An 18,289-nucleotide genomic window follows, 5' to 3' on the forward strand; every position below is an offset into this window, starting at 1 on the left:
CCCAGCAACATGGGGGGAGAGAAGGGAGGGAGGAGGAGGGTGGGAGAGAGAAGGGAGGGAGAAGGGAGGGTGGAGGAGAGAAGGGAGGGAGGAGGGTGGGGAGAAAGTGTGGGAGAAGGGAAGGTGGAGGAGAGAAGTGAGGGAGAAGGGGGTGGGGGAGAGAAGGGATGGAAAAGGAAGGAGGGGGAGAGAAGTGAGGGAGAAGGAGGGTGGGAAGAGAAGGAGCGTGGGGGAGAGAAGTGAGGTAGAAGGAGGGTGGGGGGAGAGAAGGGAGGGAGAAGGAGGGTGGGGGAGAGAAGTGAGGTAGAAGGAGGGTGGGGAGAGAAGTGAGGGAGAAGGGAGGGTGGAGGAGAGAAGGGAGGGAGGAGGAGGGTGGGGGAGAGAAGGGAGGGAGAAGGAGGGTGGGGGGAGAGAAGTGAGGGAGAAGGAGGGTGGGGAGAGAAGGGGGGAGAAGGAGGGTGGGAAGAGAAGGGAGGGTGGGGGAGAGAAGGAAGGGAGAAGGAGGGTGGGAAGAGAAGGGAGGGTGGGGGAGAGAAGGGAGGGAGAAGGAGGGTGGGGGGAGAGAAGGGAGGGAGAAGGAGGGTGGGGAGAGAGAAGTGAGGGAGAAGGAGGGTGGGTGAGAAAAGGGAGGGAGAAGGAGGGTGGAGGAGAGATGGGAGGGAGAAGGAGGGTGGAGGAGAGAAGGGAGGGAGAAGGAGGGTGGAGGAGAGAAGGGAGGGAGAATGAGGGTGGGGGAGAGAAAGGAGGGTGGGGGAGAGAAGGGAGGGAGAAGAGGGTGGGGAGAGAAGAGAGGGAGAAGGGAGGGTGGAGGAGAGAAGGGAGGGAAAAGGAGGGTGGAGGAGAGAAGGGACGGAGATGGAGGGTGGAGGAGAGAAGGGAGGGAGAAGGAGGGTTGAGGAGAGAAGGGAGGGAGAAGGAGGGTGGGGAGAGAAGGAAGGGAGAAAGAGGGTGGGGGAGTGAAAGGAGCGAGAGAGAAAGCGAAAGAGAGAGAGATGGGAGGGAGAAGGAGGGTGGGGAGAGAAGGAAGGGAGAAAGAGGGTGGGGGAGTGAAAGGAGCGAGAGAGAAAGCGAAAGAGAGAGAGATGGGACGGGACGACACAGGGTTTAAAAAGGAATATGTGCAAGCAAATAACTAGAGAATTAAACTGAGGGTGACAGAAAGAAGAAGCCTACACACAAAGGAGGCCTTGTAAAAAGTGTAAGTGTGTGTGGAATTGCTTCTCCACTCTCCCTCTGACTGTGGGGCTCTGACACATGGATCTGAACTGTCTGAATGACAGGAGGGGAACACATTTGTTTTTAAACATTTTTATTTGACCTTTAACTAGGCAAGTCAATAAGAACAAATTCATATTTTCAATGACGGCCTAGGAACAGTGGGTTAATAACTGCCTTGTTCAGGGGTAGAACAACAGATTTTCACCTTGTCAGCTCAGGGATTCGATCTTGCAACCTTTCGGTTACTAGTCCAACTCTCTAACCACAATCTGTTCTAGTGTTCTAGTTCTAGTGTCTGTGTGTTTTCTTTTCTTTCACTGTCTGTCACTCTTTTGCCACTCAGCAGGTTGAGAAGCTCAGTGAGTTCTCACTGCGAGAACAGACTAAGACTGTATGCATTCCTGCAAGTGTGTCTATGAGTGAGTGTGTGTGTCCGCCCGCCCCCTCTCTCCAGGCAGTATGTGGTGTGAGTGACAGTAACCCATGGTGGAGGCCACAGCCCAGAGTGTCCAGAGCCCAGACAAAGACCTGTTTCTGGGCTGCATTAGTGACCTCCCAGGGCCTCTCAGCTCTGCTGCTCCATAAAGCAGACAGATGTACGGCTGGCCTCCGTCAAACACCTCTGTCACAGCCTCACCCCCTGCCTGGCCCAAATGTGACTGTGTGTGTCCTAAAGAGGTGTGTGTGTGTCCTAAAGAGGTGTGTGTGTCCTAAAGAGGTGTGTGTGTGTCCCAAAGAGGTGTGTTCCTCTGTCTGTGTGTGTGTTCCTCTGTCTGTGTGTGTGTTGCTCTGTCTGTGTGTGTCGCTCTTTCTGTGTGTGTTCCTCTGTCTGTGTATATGTTCCGCTGTCTGTGTGTGTGTGTTCCCAAAGAGGTGTGTGTGTGTCCCTCTGTCTGTCTGTGTTTATAAGAAAGAGAAAGAGTGCTTGTGAGCGGATGTGTGTGTCTGGGCGTGAGTGTGTGGTTGTTTATATCAATGGGATCGCTCACATGTAGGTGTGAATGTTCGATGGTATCTCTCTCTCTCTCTGTGTGTGTGTGTGTGTGTGTGTGTGTGTGTGTGTGTGTGTGTGTGTGTGTGTGTGCGTGCGTGCGTGCGTGCGTGCGTGCGTGTGCGTGTGCGTGCGCGTGCGCGCGTGCGTGCGTGCGTGTGTGTGTGTGTGTGTGTGTGTGTGCGTGTGTGTTTGTTTGTGTATGTGTGGGTAGCTGTGTAATTGGAGACTCATAAAGAGCAGTGGAGAGACCCCACACTGAGAAGCACAGGGGCATTTCTCATCACTTATGCAAATGAACAAAGGGGTGCACAGTGGGTAGTGGTAGGAACAGGAGTCCGCCTGTGTGTGTGAGGAAACAGCGACGCTAACCTTTGATTAAAAACAGATAATGGAGAGAGAGAGAGAGAGAGAGAGAGAGAGAGAGAGAGAACAGATGAGCTCCCGCATTTTTCAGCATGTTTTTTTTAGAGTTAGATAAACTTGGATTTTTCACCAAGGACATATACAGGATACTACCATCCACAACATAACCTTCACTCCAAATCCAAACTCCAAACCTACAACGTGATTTTGGACAAGATGACCTGGAACCATTCTTACTACCAAAGATTCTTATTTCCAAGCTATACAGCAAATGCTCTGACAAACGAACAACAAAAACCTGAAAACACCATCCAACCTGGAACTGAGTGAGTCATGTTAAGCCTGAAGCTACTTTTAAAGCCAAGAAGAAAAACACATTACAATGATATATTTTACTTTATAAGGACTGAATGCTAAGTTACAGCTACCAAGCTTGCTAGGACAGAACATATCTGACTGTAACTTCAATTAGCACTGAGGTGTGAAGCGAGAGGTGTCAAATCCCTTGAGCCCAACAATGGCAGGAGAGTTGCACAGCCTACCCCACCCAAATTCAGAGGCCTTTGAAGCCCCCTCTCGCTGTTCAGAGGTCATTACAATACAGTACCCTCTGGAAGTAAAAAATGAGAAGGCACAAAAAAAGTACAAAAAGAAGCTCTTTATGGAAAATCAAGGGATACTTTTTGCTGACTGCCATAAAATGGGAACATAAGCAACTTAATCTTCCACACAGATCATCCCCTGGCATGGCACAGTGCTATATTAACACACTACCTCTCTGGTAAGAGGGGGGTTGTTAGTGATGGGTGGATACTCTGCATATTAGACAATGAGGACTCTGAGTCAGCCAATGTCAACCTGTACAAGTCTGGAACAGTAATGGTACAGGGCAACCCCAAACAGTTTCAGCTGGATGTTCACATAATTAAAGAGAGAGCTCAGCAGGATAAGCTACCCCCAACCCGAGCATGTCAGACCAGACCTCTTAATTATACAACCCCACAGACAAGCAACCCCAAGCGGTAAGTCAACCTCCCAGCACAGAGTACTACTCCCTCATTGAAATGAAGGATCAATTCACCCACTTGGAGGTAAGTTAGGTGGAGCAGGAACAGCAGGTGAACACACTCAAGTCAGCACAAAAAAATGGTCCAGCTCAACAACACCCCCTCAACCAGACCTGGAGGTGGAGAGAGACATATCTGCGCTCTGGCTTGTGGTGAGATAACATCAACAGGAGAAGGAGCAGGCGAAGAACATAACACTTGAGGAGAAGGTGAGAAAGATGACGTGTGACAGAGAACAACCCATAAGAGAGCTTGCCACCCCCGCAGATAAGCCAGCAGAACAGCCCACCCCAGAACCTGACCACAGCCTCAACATCACAGCAGGTCAGACAAATGAAGAACCCCAAGCCCAGGGGATCCCCCCCTCTCTGAGTACCCCCCTGTCAGCCACCCTGATAGCCCACCTGACAACCCCCCCACACTCACTGAGAACATATACAAGCCACAGATTTTTACTCCTTATGGACTCAAACTGGAAATATATATGAGAAAATAAACTTTTTCCCAAACATACAATGTCTAAACTCTGGTGTCAACACAGCCTAGACCTTCTGTCTGAGGACCAAATAAAGGTCACCCAGCCACATAATAATACACACAGGCACAAACAACCTGAGAACACAGCAGGAAAGGGTGGCCACAGCACTCAAGGGAGTGATTGAAAAAGATTCTTCTACTTTCTCCAACGCACAAGTGGTTATCTCCACCCTGCTACCGCGAAAAGACTTCCCCCCTGCCACCATACAGCGGCTAAACGCAACTATTTCCCGTGACTGTGCCTCAAAACCAAATGTCTACCTGGCCCCCCACTCCACCCTGGACTTGAACAGCCTTTTTGACCAGGTCCACCTATACAAGGCAGCAGTGCCAACCTTCGCCCAAACTCTAAAGGATCTCACCCTCAACCACAGCTTCAACACTTCACACAGGAGCAACAGATCAACAGACACCCCACCCAGACCTACACATAGAGGACCCATGCCGAGAGGACCTACATCCAGACCACAGCACTACCAGCGACATCCACACCCCCACCCCAACCAATCAACACCCCAAGTCAACCATGCCCACACCCCATTTAGGTCCCATCAGATCAGACCTATGCCCCTCCTGCCCACCCCATGACCAGGCCGTGAGCAGGCAAACAGGCCCAAACCCCACTCTTACACTAGCCCAAGCCCATGTACCAGATGCTCAGCAGGCTCTGCTCACACTTACTGGTCTGAAGCCAAACCACATGAATAACAACACTGGACACTTTATGGAACACAAAGCCTTCACTATCTCATTCTGGAATATCCAAGGCCTGAGGTCATCTGCCTTTGGCCTAAAATCAGAAGTACAGACATTGTCATCCTACAAGAAACATGGTATAGAGGCGATGGACCCATTGGTTTCCCTCTACTGTAGTTTACAAAGAGCTGGCAGTCCCCTGGAGGGGGAAATCAATAATTTCCAGTCCCAGGGACATGTACTAGTCTATGGCTAAATGTCAGAACTGGACAAGAACCGGACACCTTCAGCACACAGGTGGACAAACACCTACCTGGAGGTGACAGCATTCCCTCCCTCATATGCCCCCCTAGGCACAACTAAGACAACATAACCAACAAAAACAGGTCACAACTCCTGCAGCTCTGTTGCATGCTGGGTATGTACATAGTCAATGGTAGGCTTCGAGGGGACTCCTATGGTAAGTACACCTATAGCTCATCTCTTGGCAGTAGTACTGTAGACTACTTTATCCCTGACCTCAACCCAGAGTCTCTCAATGCGTTCACAGTCAGCCCACTGACACAACTATCAGATAACAGCAAAATCACAGTCTACTTGAACAGAGCAATACTCAATCATGAGGCATCAAAGCCAAAGGAACTGAATAATATTAAGAAATGCTATAGATGGAAGGAAAGTAGTGTGGAAACCTACCTAAAAACAATTAGGAAACAACAAATACAATCCCTTTTAGACAACTTCCTGGACAAAACATTTCACTGTAATAGTGAAGGTGTAAACTTGGCAGTAGAAAACCTAAACAATATATTTGACCTCTCTTCTTCCCTATCAAATCTAAAAATGTCAAACGGAAAACCGAAGAAAATTAACAGCAATGACAAATGGTTTGATGAAGAATGCAAAAGCCTAAGAATGAAATTGAGAAACCTATCCAACCAAAAACATAGAGACCCGGAAAACCTGGGCCTATGCCTTCACTATGGTGAATCACTAAAACAATACAGTAATACACTACAGAAAAAGAAGGAACAGCACGTCAGAAATCAGCTCAATGTAATTGAAGAATCCATAGAATCCAACCACTTCAGGGAAAATGAGAAACACTAAACTAACAACAACACGAAAGGTTATCTATCCAAAACGGAGAAGTATGGGTAAACCACTTCTCCAATCTTTTTTGCCCCATAACAAAGAACAAACAGCAAAAATATATACATGATCAAATAAAAATCTTAGAATCAACTATTAAAGACTACCAGAACCCACCGAATTCTCCAATTACATTGAATGAGCTACAGGACAAAATACAAACCCTCCAACCCAAAAATTGATGGAAAGTGGTGTTGGGGGAAAGTGGTGTTGGAGGAAAAACATACAACACTGTAAAATCCATTTACACAAACAACAAGTATGCAGTTAAAATTTAATTAGAAAACAATCCCAATTTCGATAAACTCCCATATCTATTGGCTGAAATACCACAGTGTGCCACAGTGTGCCATCACAGCAGCAAGATTTGTGACCTGTTGCCAAAAGAGAAGAGCAACAAGTGAAGAACAAACACTATTGTAAATACAACCCATATTTATGTTTATTTATCTTCACTTTTGTACTTTAACTATTTGCACATAATGACATTTGAAATGTCTTTATTCTTTTGGAACTTTTGGGAGTGTAATGTTTACTGTACATTTTTATTGTTTATTCCACTTTTGTGTATTATCTACTTCACTTGCTTTGGCAACGTTAACATATGTTTCCCATTGAGGGAGGGAGGGAGGAGGGAGGAGGAGAGGGGAAGGGAGGGGGAGGGGGGAGAAAACAGAGAGAGGAGGGAACATGAGGCGAGGGGTTTATCACTGAAATCACCAGGATGGAGAGATACATGGAGGAAGGGGAGAAACAAAAGAAAAGACACAAAATCTCCAGAGCCGCCAGCGACTTGAGGATCAAAGTGGCTTGGCTGTAATGCCGGTCGTTACCACAGTGACGGTAATAAGGGTGATTATAGTAAAGAGGATTATGATAAGATTAATATTACATTATCTGATATTAAGTGACGTGACATTTTATGAGAGCACACACCCCACTGTGTGTCTCTTTTCTCATTTCAAAGAACATCTTACTCAAGAACTGATATAACTACGTACAAGAACAGAGAAAAGGAGGAAAGGAGATAAGAGCAGGAATACAGCTGGAGGGAGAGAGGGAGTTGTTATGAAGGATGAGGGGGCGAAGGGGTATGAAGGATGAGGGAAGGAGAGAGGGAGTTGTTATGAAGGATGAGGGGGTGAAGGGGTATGAAGGATGAGGGAAGGAGAGAGGGAGTTGGTATGAAGGATGAGGGGGCGAAGGGGTATGAAGGATGAGGGAAGGAGAGAGGGAGTTGGTATGAAGGATGATGGAGAGAGAGATGGGATATAAAGGATGAGGGAAGGAGAGAGGAGTTGGTATGAAGGATGAGGGGGCGAAGGGGTATGAAGGATGAGGGAAGGAGAGAGGGAGTTGTTATGAAGGATGAGGGGGCGAAGGGGTATGAAGGATGAGGGAAGGAGAGAGGAGTTGGTATGAAGGATGAGGGGGTGAAGGGGTATGAAGGATGAGGGAAGGAGAGAGGGAGTTGTTATGAAGGATGAGGGAAGGAGAGAGGGAGTTGTTATGAAGGATGAGGGGGCGAAGGGGTATGAAGGATGAGGAAGGAGAGAGGAGTTGTTATGAAGGATGAGGGGGTGAAGGGGCATGAAGGATGAGGGAAGGAGAGAGGAGTTGTTATGAAGGATGAGGGGGCGAAGGGGCATGAAGGATGAGGGAAGGAGAGAGGGAGTTGGTATGAAGGATGATGGAGAGAGAGATGGGATATAAAGGATGAGGGAAGGAGAGGGAGTTGGTATGAAGGATGAGGGGCGAAGGGGTATGAAGGATGAGGGAAGGAGAGAGGGAGTTGTTATGAAGGATGAGGGGGCGAAGGGGTATGAAGGATGAGGGAAGGAGAGAGGGAGTTGAAGTATGAAGGATGATGGAGAGAGAGATGGGATATAAAGGATGAGGGAGGGAGTTGGTATGAAGGATGAGGGGGCGAAGGGGTATGAAGGATGAGGGAAGGAGAGGGGAGTTGTTATGAAGGATGAGGGGGTGAAGGGTATGAAGGATGAGGAAGGAGAGAGGGAGTTGTTATGAAGGATGAGGGGGCGAAGGGGTATGAAGGATGAGGGAAGGAGAGAGGAGTTGGTATGAAGGATGATGGAGAGAGAGATGGGATATAAAGGATGAGGGAAGGAGAGAGGGAGTTGGTATGAAGGATGAGGGCGAAGGGGTATGAAGGATGAGGGAAGGAGAGAGGGAGTTGTTATGAAGGATGATGGGGCGAAGGGGTATGAAGGATGAGGGAAGGAGAGAGGAGTTGGTATGAAGGATGATGGAGGAGAGATGGGAATGAAGGATGAGGGGAAGGGAGTTGGTATGAAGGATGAGGGAAGGAGAGGGAGTTGTTATGAAGGATGAGGGAAAGGAGAGAGGGAGTTGTTATGAAGGATGAGGGGGCGAAGGGGTATGAAGGATGAGGGAAGGAGAGGGAGTTGTTATGAAGGATGAGGGGGTGGAAGGGGGAAGGAGGGAGGGAGTTATGAAGGATGAGGGAAGGAGAGAGGAGTTGTTATGAAGGATGAGGGGGCGAAGGGGTATGAAGGATGAGGGAAGGAGAGAGGAGTTGGTATGAAGGATGATGGAGAGAGAGATGGGATATAAAGGATGAGGAAGGAGAGAAGGAGTTGGGGATGAAGGATGAGGGGGCGAAGGGGTATGAAGGATGAGGAAGGATGAGAGGGAGTTGTTATGAAGGATGAGGGGGCGAAGGGGTATGAAGGATGAGGGAAGGAGAGAGGGGAGTTGGTATGAAGGATGATGGAGAGAGAGATGGGATATAAAGGATGAGGGAGGGAGTTGGTATGAAGGATGAGGGGGGGAAGGGGTATGAAGGATGAGGGAGGGAGAATGATGAGGAGTTGTTATGAAGGATGAGGGGGCGATGAGGGATGGATGAAGGATGAGGGAAGGAGGGGTAGAATGATGAGGAGTTGTTATGAAGGATGAGGGGGAGAAGGATGAGGGAGGGGTATGAAGGATGAGGGAAGGATGAGGAGGGAGTTGGTATGAAGGATGAGGGAGAGAGAATGATGGGAGGGAGTATAAATGATGAGGGAGGGAGTTGGTATGAAGGATTAATGGAGAGGAGTGTATGAAGGATGAGGGAGGGAGAGAGGGAGAGGGGATATGAAAGATGAGGGAGGGAGTTAGTATGAAGGATGAGGGAGGGGTATGAATGGATGAGGGAGGGGAATGATGAGGGATGGGGAGGGGGTATGAATGATGAGGAGGGAGTTAGTATGAAGGATGAGGGAGGGGCATGAGGGATGAGGGAGGGAGTATGAGGGATGAGGGAGGGGGTATGAATGATGAGGAGGGGGTATGAAAGATAAGGGAGGAGTTAGTATGAAGGATGAGGGAGGGGTATGAAGGATGAGGAGAGGGGGAATGATGAGGGGGTATGAATGATGAGGGAGGGAGTCAGTATGAAGGATGAGGGAGGGAGTTAGTATGAATGATGAGGAGGGAGTTAGTATGAATGATGAGGGAGGGAGTTAGTATGAAGGATGAGGGAGGGGTATGAATGATGAGGAGGGAGTTAGTATGAATGATGAGGGAGGGGGCATGAATGATGAGGGGATTAGAGGGAGGGGAGGGGGATTGATGAGAGAGGGGGAGGGTATGAAATATGAGGGAGGGATTTAGTATGAAGGATGAGGGAGGGGGAGAGGGGGGTATGAATGATGAGGGAGGGAGTTAGTATGAATGATGGGGAGGGGGAGGGGGGGTATGAAAGATGAGGGAGGATGAGTTAGTATGAAGGATGAGGGAGGGGGAGGGTTAGTATGAATGATGAGGAGGGAGTTAGTATGAATGATGAGGGAGGGGGAGGAATGGGGGTATGAAAGATGAGAGAGGGAGTTAGTATGAAGGATGAGGAGGGGAGGGGTATGAATGATGACAGAGGGGGAGGGGGTATGAAAGATGAGGGAGTTAGTATGAAGGATGAGGGAGGGGTATGAATGATGAGGGAGGGAGGAATGGAGGGGGAGGGGGTATGAATGATGAGGGAGGGGGTTAGTATGAAGGATGAGGGAGGGGGGGGGTATGAATGATGAGGGAGGGAGTGATGAATGATGAGGGGGGGGAGGGGGTATGAAAGATGAGGGAGGGAGTTAGTATGAAGGATGAGGAGGGGAGGGGGTATGAATAATGAGGGGGGGGAAGAGGGGAGGGTATGAATGATGAGGGAGGGAGTTAGTATGAAGGATGAGGGAGGGGTATGAATGATGAGGGAGGGGGTATAAAAGATGAGGGAGGGGGGTATGAATGATGAGGGAGGGAGTTAGTATGAATGATGAGGAGGGGGAGGGGGTATGAATGATGAGGAGGGAGTTAGTATGAATGATGAGGGAAGGGGGAGGGGTATGAATGATATGAAAGATGAGGGAGGGGGTATGAATGATGAGGGAGGGAGTTAGTATGAAGGATGAGGGAGGGGTATGAATGATGACGGAGGGGGAGGGGGTATGAAAGATGAGGAGGGAGTTAGTATGAAGGATGAGGGAGGGGTATGAATGATGAGGAGGGAGTTAGTATGAATGATGAGGGAGGGGGGGTATGAAAGATGAGGGAGGGAGTTAGTATGAATGATGAGGGAGGGAATGATGAGGGGGAGTATGAAAGATGAGGGAGGGAGTTAGTGATGAGGGAGGATGAATGATGGAGGGGGGAGGGTGTATGAATGATGAGGGAGGGAGTTAGTATGAATGATGAGGGAGGGGTATGAAAGATGAGGGAGGGAGTTAGTATGAAGGATGAGGGAGGGGTATGAATGATGACGGAGGGGGAGGGGGTATGAAAGATGAGGGTTAGTATGAAGGATGAGGGAGGGGTATGAATGATGAGGAGGGAGTTAGTATGAATGATGAGGGGGGGGAGGGGGAATGATATGAATGATGAGGGAGGGAGTTAGTATGAAGGATGAGGGAGGGGGGAGGGGGTATGAATGATGAGGGAGGGAGTTAGTATGAATGATGAGGAGGGGGAGGGGGTATGAATGATGAGGAGGGAGTTAGTATGAATGATGAGGGAGGGGGAGGGGGTATGAAAGATGAGGGAGGGGGTATGAATGATGAGGAGGGAGTTAGTATGAAGGATGAGGGAGGGGGGTTAGTATGAATGATGACGGAGGGGGAGGGGGTATGAAAGATGAGGGAGGGAGTTAGTATGAAGGATGAGGGAGGGGTATGAATGATGACGGAGGGGGAGGGGGTATGAATAATGAGGGAGGGGGAGGGGGTATGAATGATGAGGAGGGAGTTAGTATGAAGGATGAGGGAGGGGTATGAATGATGAGGGAGGGGGTATGAAAGATGAGGGAGGGAGTTAGTATGAAGGATGAGGGAGGGGCATGAATGATGATGGAGGGGGAGAGGGTATGAATGATGAGGGAGGGGTATGAATGATGAGGGAGGGAGATAGTATGAATGATGAGGGAGGGGTATGAATGATGAGGGAGGGAGTTAGTATGAATAATGAGGAGGGGTATGAATGATGAGGAGGGGGTATGAAAGATGAGGGAGGGAGTTAGTATGAAGGATGAGGGAGGGGAATGAATGATGATGGAGGGGGAGGGGGTATGAAAGATGAGGGAGGGAGTTAGTATGAAGGATGAGGGAGGGGTATGAATGATGACGGAGGGAGTTAGTATGAATGATGAGGGAGGGGTATGAAAGATGAGGGAGGGAGTTAGTATGAATGATGAGGGAGGGGGAGGGGGTATGAAAGATGAGGGAGGGAGTTAGAATGAAGGATGAGGGAGGGGGAGGGGGTGTATGAATGATGAGGAGGGAGTTAGTATGAATGATGAGGAGGGGGGTATGAAAGATGAGGGAGGGAGTTAGTATGAAGGATGAGGGAGGGGTATGAATGATGACGGAGGGGGAGGGGGTATGAAAGATGAGGGGTTAGTATGAAGGATGAGGGAGGGGTATGAATGATGAGGGAGGGAGTTAGTATGAATGATGAGGGAGGGGGAGGGGGTTAGTATGAATGATGAGGGAGGGAGTTAGTATGAAGGATGAGGGAGGGGGAGGGGGTATGAATGATGAGGAGGGAGTTAGTATGAATGATGAGGGAGGGGGAGGGGGTATGAATGATGAGGGAGGGAGTTAGTATGAATGATGAGGGAGGGGGAGGGGGTATGAAAGATGAGGGAGGGGGTATGAATGATGAGGGAGGGAGTTAGTATGAAGGATGAGGGAGGGGTACGAATGATGACGGAGGGGGGGGGGTATGAATAATGAGGGAGGGGGAGGGGGTATGAATGATGAGGAGGGAGTTAGTATGAAGGATGAGGGAGGGGTATGAATGATGAGGGAGGGGGTATGAAAGATGAGGGAGGGAGTTAGTATGAAGGATGAGGGAGGGGAATGAATGAATGATGGAGGGGGGGAGAGGGTATGAATGATGAGGGAGGGGTATGAATGATGAGGGGGAGGGGATGAGGAGGGGTATGAATAATGAGGGAGGGAGTTAATATGAATGATGAGGGAGGGAGTTAATATGAATGATGAGGGAGGGAGTTAGTATGAATAATGAGGGAGGGGGAGGGGTATGAATAATGAGGAGGGAGTTAATATGAATGATGAGGGAGGGGGAGGGGGTATGAATGATGAGGGAGGGAGTTAGTATGAAGGAGGGGGAGGGGGTATGAATGATGAGGAGGGAGTTAGTATGAATAATGAGGGAGGGGGGGGTATGAGGGGGTATGAATGATGAGGATGAGGGAGTTAGTATGAATGATGAGGGAGGGGGGCATGAATGATGAGGGAGGGAGTTAGTATGAATGATGAGGAGGGGGAGGGGGAGGAGGGGTATGAATGATGAGGGAGGGAGTTAGTATGAATGATGATGGAGGGTATGAAGAATGAGGGAAGGGCTTGAAGAATGAGGGAGGGGTTATGAAGGATGAGGGAGGGGGAGGGGGAGGGGGTCCCATGAAGAATGAGGGGAGCTGCCTTTAACAGCATGAAGGATGAGGGAGGGGGTGACACTGAAGAATGAGGGATGGGGTATGAAGAATGAGGGAGGGGACACTAGGGGGTAACAGCCCTAGTAAAACATGTGTATGAAGGATGAGGGAGGGAGGGGGGGTAAAAAAAAGCTGTACAGACAGACCATCAATTGAAATGTACTGTAATTGTAACTGTAATTATATGAACTAAAATGAACTGAGAGATAGTAGGCTACAGACAGACTACTACAGACTGGCAGACAGACAGGTGTGAAGTGTAGTGTAGTGTAGAGTAGAGTATAACACCAGTCAGTATTGGAGAGCTGTCAGCAGTAGTAACAGGCAACCTGACTCCCACTAGCCCTCACAGCCACCTCTGGAGTCTGGCAAGAGCTGCCTTTAACAGCACAACACCACCACATACACACACACTCAAAAACAAATGTATACACACTGTGACACTTCAACATGACACAGTGTATAGTAACAGCCCTAGTAAAACATGTGTATACACACTATGACACTACAACATGACACAGTGTATAGTAACAGCCCTAGTAAAACATGTGTATACACACTATGACACTACAACATGACACAGTGTATAGTAACAGCCCTAGTAAAACATGTGTATACACACTATGACACTACAACATGACACAGTGTATAGTAACAGCCCTAGTAAAACATGTGTATACACACTATGACACTACAACATGACACAGTGTATAGTAACAGCCCTAGTAAAACATGTGTATACACACTATGACACTACAACATGACACAGTGTATAGTAACAGCCCTAGTAAAGGCCACACACACTAATTCAGCAACTCCTACAAAAATTCTTACACGTCCTCAAAACTCATGTATCTTATGCCATTGATGTTCCATGTAACTCTCTAACCTTTGCATTCTTCCTCTGCCTCTCATCCACCCTTTCCCTCCTCTCCTCCTCCCACCCTCCCACCCTACCCCTCCTCCCACACTTCCCTCCTCCCCTCCTCCCACCCTTCACCTCCTCCCCTCCTCCCACCCTCCCCTTCCCCCACCCTCCTCCCCTCCTCCCACTCTCCCTATCTCTCTCACCTTTTGGAGGTAGTATTGATGATCTCTGAGACTTTCTCCATGTAGTCAGTAGCCAACACCACAATCTCTTCATCCTCAGAGAAGTTATCATGGAAGATTCTGTCCAACAAACGTTTCCAGTGCAGCTGTAGAGACAGGTTAGAGGAGAGGGGAGGAGAGGAGAGGAGAGGAGAGGAGAGGAGAGGAGAGGAGAGGAGAGGAGAGGAGAGGAGAGGAGAGAGGAGAGGAGAGGAGAGGAGAGGAGAGGAGAGGAGAGGAGAGGAGAGGAGAGGAGAGGAGAGGAGAGGAGAGGAGAGGAGAGGAGAGGAGAGGAGAGGAGGTTTGAGTTTTAGCAAGATAAGAAAAAACGATTGTTAGAAACCCCTGCTCACAGTTTAGGTCATCCACAACACAAAGTTCCTCCTTAACTTCGGAGCATACAGCATCCCTGTAATCCCAAATGGTCTCATAATCTCCCACTATTATTAACAGGCAATAGTGGGATAGTAGATAAGAGTGAAAGAGAGTGAAAGAGGGAAAGGTGGAGAGGGATAAATCAGTATGAACATAATTTGACCATGTCTGTCTGTCTGAGCGTGGACTGATAATCCTGAGCAGGAAAATAATCCTTCAGCAACAGGAAATGTGAATTATTATGTGGATTATAATGAATGTCCATTTTTGTAGCAATTGATACATTTTTTGTTAGGGTAAATCAAGTCAGAAATTTCAAAGTGGAAATTACAAACCTTAGAAGTCATTTTAAAATCCAAATACACTACAAATTTGCATTTTGTGATGTGCAATAAAATTCTCAGCAACAAAAGAGTGATCAATTAAGATCCTACATCTGTATATCTAATTGTCCATCTGTCTAACCAACTGTTACAGCTACTGTCTATAACTCCTCCCCTGGGTTTTGCTGTCTGTCTCTACATCCATCTGTCTGTCTCTCTGTATGTCAATTTCACTCACCATTTGCATATTTTTAGTAATCTCTTTCACATTTCTTGTATTCTTTCTTCCTTTCTTTCTTTTTCTCTCATGTTTCTTTCTCTCGTTTTATGAGTGATGCTAGTGAAGCTCACATCATCCATCTCTCTCTCCTTTCATGTTCACTCCCCCCTTCTCTCCCCTCCCCTCCCCTCCCCACCCTTCTTCTCCAATCAGAAGTGATGGAGCAGCTCTGAATTCTACATCAGTTTTCTGCTGCTCTCCAATGCACCTTATGGCTCTCCCCTCCTGTCTTCCCCCCTCTACTCCCTCTTTCTCTACCCGCCCAGTCCCTCTCTCCCCCAGATTCATTCCATATGCTCCTACATCGGTTCCCCTCTGTCTCCTTTCCCTCCTCCTCCCTCCATCCTCCTTCTGTAGTCCCCCGTCGACCACCATTTATCCCGTCCTCTCCCGTTCTCTACCCTCTCTCTCCCTCTCTTCCTCCCACCTCCCTCGTTTCGTAGCCCCCCCGTTGGTCTCCTTCTATCCCTGCAGGGCGGACAGCTTCGCTGAGCCACAGAGGGGTGAGTATGAACGGTTTACAGGGCGTAGAATGGCCCCCCGCCTCGCACGCACACACACTCTTCACAATGCTCTGCTGGAGTTCAGCTTTTAATCCATCATACTTCTGCCCACACACACACACACACACACACACACACACACACACACACAATACATATGTGTGTGTGGTGTGTGTGGTACTCACACTGGGAGCGATGTGCTGTAGTTTTCTCAGGGTGATGCGGTTGTACATAATGCTGATGTCCTTTCTCTGTTCATCATACTCAGACACAGTGATCTGAAACAGAGGGGAAGAAACATTAGAACTGAACACACACACACACACACACACACACACACACACACAGACATAGACTTACGCTGGCCAGGCGTGTTTCCAGCTGTAGGATCTCTTTGGACTTCTGAGTGGCATTGTGAGCTCCCAGCATGCTTAGCAGACGCTCCATCAGGGCCTTGTAAGCTGCCAGGATCTGTCCATGACATCATCATTAATGGACATTGGACAACAACATGACATCATTATTAATGGTCAATGGACAGCAGTGTGACATATGACGGAGCAGACAGGATAACAAAGGGAACAGCGATGACAGGAACAAACAGGTGGATAGATGGAAAAGAAAGGAGTGGGTCGATAAGTGAACAGATGGAAAGATGGAGTGGTGGATAGAAAGAGGGAGGGGGTAATCCTTTACCTTCACACTGTCCTCATCCTGCCCCAGGTACAGAGTCCTCTCAGGCAGTGTGAGCCCCTCCTGATCAATCTATAAATACACACACAGTCAAGAGAACACATATGAACACGTGTAAACAACACCGACATGTAAGTAAACAGATGGTACATCTGTCAGATGATAAACAGTAGGTGTTCACAGACAGACAGACACATACATACACACATTCTTACCCTGATAGCGTTGCGTGAGGAGTTCTTATCGTCTACGTTGACAGTGAGAGAGAAGAAAACAGCTGTGCTGTACACCCCCTGGGTCCTATAGAGCAGCTCATCAAAGTCTGGTCTGGCTGGTGCAGTACTGCTCTCCCACCCCGCACCACCAGAGGGCACTCCAACCAGGTCCCACCCGCCACAGCTGTCAATCACCTCTGTCATGGGCCCCGACCCCAGCTTGTCAATCTCCTGGATGTTCACACAGGAGCGGTAGAACTCTTTCACCTTGCGTTCAGCCGAGTCCACGGTGTGCCGGCGCACGGGCTCCAGCAGGAGGCGTCGTAGCTTCTCCTCGTTGTGCTCTCCGATGGCGGTGATGATGCCGTAGCTCAGCTTGTCCTCTGGGATGCCATGGCGTCGTAGCCAGCCGCCGCAGGCAAAGCTGTAGAAGTCCTGGCAGGGCTGGATGGTGGGGTCGATGTTGGCCTGGACGAAGCGTGCAGCTCGGACTAACGAGCGTTTCTTCTGGCAGTCCTGTCTGCAGTGCGCCTCCTGCTGGAAGTCCAGGGAGATGTATTTGAGTGCCAGCATGCTGCCCAGGATGACACACATCCCCGCAGCGAACACTAGAGCAGAGAGCAGGCAGATCTCCCTGCGGCTCCATCGAGGAAGTCCCTGTCCGCTGTTGATGCCACTCAGGTCCCGACTCCGATCACTAGCCCCACCCCCTTTGCCTCGGCCCCGCCCAACATTACGGTCCAGGCTCCCACCCAAGTGCAGGCTCATGCCGTTGCTAAGGGTGCCACTGCTATAGCGACCACCATACTTGACCTCCTGGAACTCATCGTAGTGGGCCGTGAGGGAGTATGTCTTCTCCATGGCAACGAGGGTTGATTAGCGTTACGTTGTTGAAAAGAGAGACTGATAGAGGGAGTGGTGGAAGGTGGTAGAGAGAGGAGTCTTTCAGATGGCCATGTCCCTCCAGGCCTGATATGAGAGAGGAGGTCTCCCACTAGAGGGCTAAAGGGGTAACGCAGCCCAAATGCCCTTGGCTCTCCTGAACACACTGCCTCTTGTATGTCTCCTCTGCTACCCTTACCGTTAGAGAGTTAGGGACCACTGAGGCTATCTCTCTTCTTGTCTGTCAGTGTATCTCTTGGGTCTTGGTCTCTTTCCTTTCCCCCCAGTGGAGCCTCAGCCTGTCTTTCAATAGAAAAGGAGGAGAGGGAATTATTATTTTTTAACCTTTACTTAACTAGGTAAGTCAGTTAAGAACAAGTTCTTATTTACAATGATGGTCTACCCTGGCCAAACCCTAACCTGGACGAGCCTGGGCCAATTGTACGCCGCCCTATGGGACTCTCAATCACAGCAGACTGTGATGCAGCCTGGAATCAAACCAGGGTCTGTAGGGACGCCTCTTGCAATGAAATGCAGTGCCTTAGACCGCTGCGCCACTCGGGAGGTAAAGGGAGGGAGGGGCGATGAGACAGAAGATGGAATACATGATTACAACACAGAGATGACTAAGGGTACTGTCTGTTGAGATGCTCTTTTTTTCTTTCTTTCATACTGTCATTCTTTCCTAAAGTTATTTTGGATTGATTTCTGACACCCATCAATCAGGGAGATGATGTTGCTCTGTGACTCATGACTTTGGATGGATCGATAGGGAGTAGGGGAGGAGAGAGGGAGGGTTAGGAAGATGGAGAGAGAGGATGAGGGGGGGAGAAGAGAGAGGGAAGGAGAGGAGAGAGAGAGGGAGAGGAGGGGCAGACAGAGATGGAAGGATGGGAATGGTGTGGGGGAGTTATTTAGACAGGCAGGAATGG

At 49.0% G+C, this 18,289-nt stretch overlaps 1 protein-coding gene across 2 annotated transcripts in view; it reads right to left on the reverse strand.

Annotated features, from left to right (window-relative positions):
• The window catches only part of LOC112267236 (endothelin-converting enzyme-like 1), a 38,187-nt gene that overhangs the window by 10,891 nt on the left and 9,007 nt on the right, over positions 1-18,289 (reverse strand). The window contains exons 2-6 of one of the 2 annotated variants that reach the window (XM_042297551.1): positions 16,476-17,656; positions 16,264-16,332; positions 15,928-16,038; positions 15,753-15,845; positions 14,069-14,193 (exon numbers count right to left, since the gene is read on the reverse strand). In XM_042297551.1, the coding sequence (XP_042153485.1) occupies positions 14,069-14,193; positions 15,753-15,845; positions 15,928-16,038; positions 16,264-16,332; positions 16,476-17,336 (1,259 nt within the window). In that variant the 5' untranslated portion in view covers positions 17,337-17,656. Of the gene's footprint in view, positions 1-14,068; positions 14,194-15,752; positions 15,846-15,927; positions 16,039-16,263; positions 16,333-16,475; positions 17,661-18,289 lie in introns of both variants that reach the window. The other variant, XM_042297550.1, reaches the window with a different exon arrangement.

The sequence above is a fragment of the Oncorhynchus tshawytscha genome, linkage group LG14 (genome assembly GCF_018296145.1).
Source record: "Oncorhynchus tshawytscha isolate Ot180627B linkage group LG14, Otsh_v2.0, whole genome shotgun sequence".
Taxonomy (NCBI): Eukaryota; Metazoa; Chordata; class Actinopteri; order Salmoniformes; family Salmonidae; genus Oncorhynchus; species Oncorhynchus tshawytscha.